Source organism: Antechinus flavipes, chromosome 3 (assembly GCF_016432865.1).
Source record: "Antechinus flavipes isolate AdamAnt ecotype Samford, QLD, Australia chromosome 3, AdamAnt_v2, whole genome shotgun sequence".
In the NCBI taxonomy this organism is placed as follows: Eukaryota; Metazoa; Chordata; class Mammalia; order Dasyuromorphia; family Dasyuridae; genus Antechinus; species Antechinus flavipes.
In genome coordinates this window covers 414,542,152-414,549,681 of record NC_067400.1, presented here as the reverse complement: position 1 = coordinate 414,549,681, position 7,530 = coordinate 414,542,152, and the positions used below count along the sequence as shown (strand labels likewise).

Genomic DNA, 7,530 nt, shown 5'->3' with positions numbered 1-7,530 from the left:
AAAGTGGAAAGAGGTGAAAGGGAAATTTTGTTAGAAAAGCTGAAAACAGCTGTCAGAAATATGTGCTGATGCCACGTCAGGCCCAGGTACGCAAACTCCATAGCAAAGCATCCCATAAGTAGGACCCCCCTCCTCCCCCCAACATCTGGTCCAGATTTAGGAGAGGAGAAGGATAAAAACACCGGTGCCAATAAAACTGTAAGCGAAGAAGCACTAGGAGAGAAAAAAGGGAGGAGAGAAAGGAGTGACTTTGTTTTCCCTCTAGTAGTGTCAGGGAGTAGCCTTTTAGACTCCAGTCTCTTACTTCGTTTTAATCCCTCACAAACCCAGCCATCACACACTCAATCCAAAAAAAGTCTAGTGAAAACTCAGGAGTCTTGGTCCTTCGCTGGTCACTAAGCCAGCCAGCCAGCTCCTGTCCCATCTTCCTCTCTTCCTTCCCTCCCTCCTCCTTTCCCCTCCTCCCCATCCCCGCCTCATACCTGTCCTAGGCTCAGTTTGTAACCGGCTTCTCTCCTCCCTTCGAAATTCTCAGAACCCATGAAGGGTCGATCTCCCAAGTAGTCTTGGGGGGTCTCCAGAATCCCGTCGAACGATCATTGGCTAAGGGCTTTCTTTCTCCCCTGGCAAAGTTTTTGCCTCCAGGGCTGGCAGCAGCGCGTGCGAGCAGCGCCCAAGCTCTGTGCGGTGTGCTCTGCGGAGAAGACAATCATTGGCCGGTAGGCAGCACGTGGCCGCCCCTGGCTGTATATTAGGGCAATATTTACCTCCCAAACCGCTTGCAATGGCTCAGCGAGAGAAGCTGGTGTAGCAGAGGCGAGGCAGGCAAGGCAGTCAAAGGCAAGACAAGACGGTGGAGCCGGGACAGTCCCGCTGCCTCCGGGGTCGCCTTGTAGTCCCTCTGGCCCCACCTGCTGCCCTTGAGCCGTCAGACTGGGTCATGAATTCGTACCTGGAATACATCTCGTGCGGAGAGGTGCTCACCTTCTCCCCCAAGTTCTGCCGCTCAGATCCCAGGCCTGTGGCTTTGCAGCCTGCCTTTCCCCTGGGCGGGGAGGGCGCCTTTGTGAACTGCCTGCCCGTCGCCGCGGCTGGGACTCGGCCGGTGCCTCCTGCCCCGGCGCAGCCCCAACCCCAGCCCCAGCCTCCTACTCCGACGCCGCCCCCGCCGCAGCTGCCGCCGCCCCCAGCCCCAACCCGGGTTTCGGGCCCCCCTCCGTTTGCTCCGTGCACCCTTGAAGGCGCCTACGAGACGGGAGCCGCACCTGCTGCAGACTACAGCTTTCTGCCACAGGGTTCCGCCTACGACTTCGCTGGCAGCCTCGGGCCCCCGGCCGAAGACGGAGTGGCCGGCCAAGTTCACTACGCCACTTCGGCAGTCTTTTCGGGCGGTGGCTCTTTCATTCTCAGTGGCCAAGTGGACTACGGCGCCTTTGGCGAGCTCAGCCCCTTCCCTCAGGGTCTCAAAGAGCAAATGGATAGCCCGGCCGGAGGCTTCCAGGCAGTCTCCCCAGCGCCCGGCTCTTACCCCAAGTCAGTGTCTCCAGCCTCGGGACTTCCCACATCCCTTAGCACTTTTGAATGGATGAAAGTGAAAAGAAACGCCCCCAAGAAAAGTAAGTAAACCTTAACTTTGGGAGTTGATGCCTCTAGCTACCCATTCTTCCCTCTTGAATCAAAGAGTTGTCTAAGTATTCACTTAAAACATCAACTTTTTTAGGGAAGCCAGGTCTCACCTCATCCAGGCCAATGAAAGACGAGAATTTCATTGAATACGTCTCTAAGTTCAACATTGATACTCGTGATTAACTTCAAACTAAGAATGTAGCCAGAGCTCTCAGTAAATCGAAGTGAGAAAACTCCTTATAGATAAGGGTTCACTTACCTTCACGCTTTTGTTCACCTTGAGTGAGGGCTTTGATTCGGGGAGAACAGTTTGATAGCTAACTTTGGACCTCTATTTTTGTTTTCTTTATGCCTTCTTTTAGTCTCTCTCCTAATCTTTCTTCACTGATTCATTGTATACATTCCAGGCAAACTCTCCGAGTATGGAGTACACAGCCCCTCGAGCACGATACGCACAAATTTCAGCACCAAGCAACTTACTGAACTGGAAAAAGAGTTTCATTTCAATAAGTACTTAACCCGGGCTCGCCGCATAGAAATAGCCCACTCCCTGCAGCTGAATGACACTCAAGTCAAAATTTGGTTCCAAAACCGAAGAATGAAACAGAAGAAAAGAGAAAGAGAGGGATTGTTGGCCAGCACATCACCTGTAACGTCTCTTCAGCTTTCTGTGTCAGGTATGAGCCCTGCAAAGCCTGGCAAGAATGCAGAGAGTCCTGCTCCCTCGAAAGACTCTTCTTCATAAATGAACTCGAAAGCCTCTCAGCACTGACTTGATCTTTTCTCATGAGCAAGTCTCTGAGGCTGCAGAAAATCTCTGAGACTGTACTGCTAACCCGGAGCATCTCTAGGTTTACCAGGCTCCTTTGGGAGTCGGCTAGAAGGTCGCCCTGAGAGGGTTTTGCTTTTTAAAAGAAAGTACAGTGTGATCATTTCTCTGCTCAAAGTAGTGTGCATATTGGTCTTAATTTGATGCCTTTTTAAGCAACTTGTTTACCTCTTATTTATGTGTCTTATCAGGGAAACTGGTTCCTAGCTGCCAGTCCAACCTTGCTGCTACCTTTTCTAACAAGCCTTACACAATTCTGGGTTTTAAAGGGGAGGCTTAAATATTGTTAGAATTTCCCAAGTCCCCTATATGCTCCCAGTGTTGCATCTCCTCTGTATTATACAAACTGTTTGTTTTTGTTGTTGTTTGTTTGTTTTTTGTTTTATGTGACAACGAAACAACCATGGCCTCATAGGTTAACCAAAGATAGTAAGGATCTCATTGATAAGAGCTGAGCTGCTTCAATGAAATTCTTAACATTTGCACTACAAGTCTCTTCTTTTAAAGCTGTTCCTACCTCTCCACATGCCTGAGTGAAAATACAATCCATTTTTAGTTAGTAGCTGACTTTATAAGGACAAAAACAACTGGTTTAGAAATTGATTTACACCTCAACTTTAGCCTTGTTACCTGGATTTGTGTGTAAATATATAGTATGTATATTTTTAACAGGATTTGCCTGCAATGAACTTGGGTCAAATGATTTACCAAAATAGCATGCTAAGTGAATTGGGACTTTTTTTTATAATAAAAATTATAGAATCCTTATTCATGGCAATTCCTTATTCTTTCTTTTCTACCTTTCAAAGCTATTTCTATTTTTTTTGTTTTACTACTTTTAATATGTTTCTTGTCATTGCATTGATTCTTCAGAGCACACTGTTTATACGTACAAAGTCAAACAGGGAATTGGGTGACAATTTTTTGAATAGTTCAAAAGACAATAATGCTATAGCCAGAAAGAGCTCAGTAGTTAGAAGAAAATACTTATTTTATAAATTATCTGGATTATTATCTAAACTTAATATACTCTATAGTGGGATTGTAGGCACCACTTTACTACAGGGTTAGCTCACCTGAAATGGGAATGTTTTAAAGCAATGAAATCCCTAAGTAAGACCATCTCCTTTTCCCCTCTACTTGGGTTCTTACAAAAGGAGGAGAAAGAATGACAGGAAGATTTCTATAGTTGGTTTGGTCTCTGAAAAAGGCAGTTGCACATCAAAAAGGATCGAGCATATGAATTCACATTTCCAAAGTCAAGCATTACAAAAGGAGATGGGGAAAGCCCAACAATCAGAACTCTTAAATTCCCTCCCACTCAAACTGAGTAGCTAGCTAGGTGGGAAACAAGAGTATTCTTCTAACTTTTCATGGAGATGCTGGGTAAAGAATGAAAATAATTACTTAGCTGATTCAAGAAACTTTCTGTTTCTGCCTATGTATATACTTCAATTATCTGAATATTTCTGATGAAAAAGTTTGATAACTGACTTATCCAGATAAATACTTCAATTCTTTTATGTATTAAGATCTAAATAAATGTGAGGATTTTAGTGTGTTTGGTCAAATGTTTATGTCTAAACCTTTTAGAAGTCTAAAAGATGAAGACTGAAGGCTTGTCTTTTCCATTAATACAGGGGAAAAAATAAATTCTAAAGGGAAATGGCTGTGATCACTGACTATCTTATAAAATGTATTTACTCAAAGTTCTTTGCTCAATAAAGGCTACTACAACTGCTAGAGGTAAAATTGGCTACTTTAGCAAAGAAATCTGACTTTTTAGTGGGAGTTCAAAAGAGATGGAAAGGTGTCATTATAAAAAAAAAATCTGTCAATATTCTTCTGTTTAACCATCTGCCTCTCAATAACTTGATGTTAATTAGGTCTTGGCTAAAAACAACAGCTACCCCTCCTGTGAACTGCTGCTTTTTCAAAAGGGTTGTGAAATGCTAGATTACAGCCACCTCCGGTCTTCCCCTTGGTGGTCTTTGACATTACAATGTTCTGTTCTTTGATAAGCATTCAGATCTACACCTAAAGAAAACAAAACAAAAAATACCAACATCTATGACTACTTCCTTAACTCACCAGCCCCTCTCCATGGGAAATTCATTTCAGTTTAGGAAACCCCAAACCCCAAACCCCACCACAATAAAAATAGTCATAATTCTAAAGCTCCCTGATGGACTTTTCCTCTATGAGGGTGGTTATTTTCATTTAAGTATAATATTGCTCTCTGATAAGATCATAATTGGCTTTTTTTTTTTTTTACTAGCCCCCGGGAATTCTTAAAAAGGTTCTTAATGGGAATAAATCACTATATATCTATATTCAAAGCTGGGGAGAGCACCAACTGGAGATGGATAGAAAATAAGCAATAAGAATAAATGGAAACAATTGATAGACGTAAAGATATTATGTTTTATGTTCTACGAAATGAAGCAGGAAGTTGAGCTCAAACAAAAGGAAGAGAGTATTGCTAAGACTACCCAGAAAAGGTGAAGGGAGAGGATTAAGCAATTATTCCACAAATCTGATCAATGTTAAAAGGCTAAGTGTATCATTTAGGTAATCTTACACTTCCCATAATTAAGGTCAATGCCTTCACTCCACAGTCCTTTGTAGACTGAACTCAATGTTATTTAAAGTAAGAATTTCCCCTGTTATAGGATGCTTATGATTCCAACAGCAAAACTGTTGAAAACAACTTCTTTTTTATTCCACAGTCTAACTTATGAATGTAAATGTAATCCTCAGAGATTCATTGCTGGATGAATATACAATGGACATTTATAACTATGTCTGGTTGACTATTTCAATGTCCCTTTGTCTTCACAGAATAATTGTGTGTGTACTTTTCTAGATGCTGGACAGTTGTTATAAAAATGAAGAAATAAAGCATTTAACTACAAATCAAAGATACATGATATGAATAATGGCAAACGAAGGCTTGTTAATTAAAAACCCAAACCAATGTAACTTACATTAAAAAAGATGGATTTATTTTGTCCCAACCTCAAATGTGGTATAGCCTAAGATTAGAAAAGGTTATACTTGGTTATCATGTCATCTCCAATAGGAGGAGACTCTGAAGAGTTGCATTAGCTCTGGAGTTCTTAATTATTGCTCATGGTCAAATAAATCTTCTATATTTGCAGACTATTGGATTTGAAAACCTCAGGATCTGATCAAGTTGAGAGAAATGCTTGGTCTGACCACAGGCTTCTCCACCAGAAAAGTACCCAATGCTGAATCTTTATTTGTGGTTTAAAAATGAAAGCAGAATGGACATGAGTCCAAGTTATTCAAAATGCTCATCTAAGTCAAATGCTCATCTATGGAATTATTTGGAATTCTATAAATATAAAGTAGACAAGAACATGAAATAAATAGACAGTAAAGTCCAACTTAACCATTTTATTTTATCTTTTAAACCAAGAAATTTCCTATTTTTCATGCTACATAGTTTAAAACACTATAGAAAGGCAAAAGAAAAGGGTAAATAATGTAAACAAAATGGAAGATAAAACATTTTAAATATCATGATGAAGAAGATAGTTGGCATAAAGACTGTATAGGTTAAATCCTCCAGTATCCCTCTTATACTTCTAGCAACTCCAAACCATTAGTTTTGCAATACTACTATGACAACATTAATTGGGAATAGTTGAAACTTTACATAAATTTGAATGAAATTAAGTTGTCCCTTAAAGATCAGTTTTTTTGGGCCTGGCTAATTCTAGTGGAATATATATATTTGGTATTCTTTTCTCCATATCACCATCTATTTGGGGTCTCATAGGTTTCAATAATTCTTCTTTGCAAGCCCAATATCTTGGTATTCCAGATCCTTTCTGCTTTGTCTTCATTGGTTTAAATGACATTGTTGGTAAAATGATGGGGTATTGCCCCATTTCCTAGACATTTGGGGCAATATGCCATGCTTTCAATATTGAAATCTTCCACTGCAATTTGGTATAAGTAATTCATTTTTTTGGCTAATTAATTGGCCAGTGGATAGGATTTAAGATTAGTTAGAGCTCCCTTTTCCCCTCAGTTCTTTCTCCAAGTTACAAATATAGGAAAAAAGATACCACTACTATTAATCACTACAATCATCATTGGTGCTTATATTGCACTTGAAACAAAATGATTTATTTGATTTGAGTCTCATAGAAATATTATGAGGGAGTACTATGCAAGTTATTACTCTTTTACAAATAGACAAGGAAGTTCAGTGAGACTACAGCTATTTCTCATTGTCACATAGTTAGCTAAGTGAAAGGTCTGGGATTCAAACTCAAGTGTTTCCAGACTCCAAGTCTAGGTCTCTTTCTTCTATGCCATGTTGACATAACATGAATGAACAAATCTAGTGTTGATTTTAAAATGTTTCTTAAAAGGAATAAAACTACAGGGACTGGCAAACAACCCCAAGAAAGCATTTTCATTCTTTATGCTTGCTAAAAATATCTAGTAATTCAATTCAATAAATATTTATTGACCTATTATATGCAAAATCCCACAAAGTCCTCTATGATGCTTATTGTGGCATGGAAATGAATTGAGTTTTCAATAGCTATATCAGCACAACATAAGTCTCAAAATGTTTTATCTTGCTCAAAGGTTTTAAGTATGGAATCAACAATAGACAAAAGTAAGAAGCAATCCAAGTTGGAATTGCTATTGGAACTTAGGTATATTAAAATACTATTGGTGGAGATGTCAATTGTATTGACTGTTCTGGCATGCAATTTGGAATTTTGTGAAAAAAAATTAATATTATTGTTCATACCCTCTAATCCAATGATCGTACAACTGGGCATGTGATTTAAGGAAGGTAAAGATGAAAAAGAATGCTATGGCATATACAAAATTATTCATGGCAGCATTTTTTTTGTGCGTGATAGCAGCAACAACAACACAACATGAAAATGAAGTGAGTACCCATAAATTGGAGAATTGTTTAATAATTGTGTGTGGGTATAACTATATATTATTGTATTATAAGAAACTATGAATGTAAGTTATTCAGAGAAACATGGGAAGATTTGTATGACCTGATACAGATT

The 7,530-nt window shown here is 39.9% G+C and overlaps 1 protein-coding gene across 1 annotated transcript; it reads left to right on the top strand.

The window, feature by feature from the left end:
• The first annotated feature begins 800 nt into the window (after positions 1-800).
• Positions 801-3,223, top strand: HOXD1 (homeobox D1). Its single transcript, XM_051986160.1, has 2 exons — positions 801-1,616; positions 2,034-3,223. Exons 1-2 carry the CDS (start codon positions 941-943, stop codon positions 2,369-2,371), a joined length of 1,014 nt encoding a protein of 337 aa, XP_051842120.1. The 5' UTR covers positions 801-940; the 3' UTR covers positions 2,372-3,223.
• Positions 3,224-7,530: the final 4,307 nt, after the last annotated feature.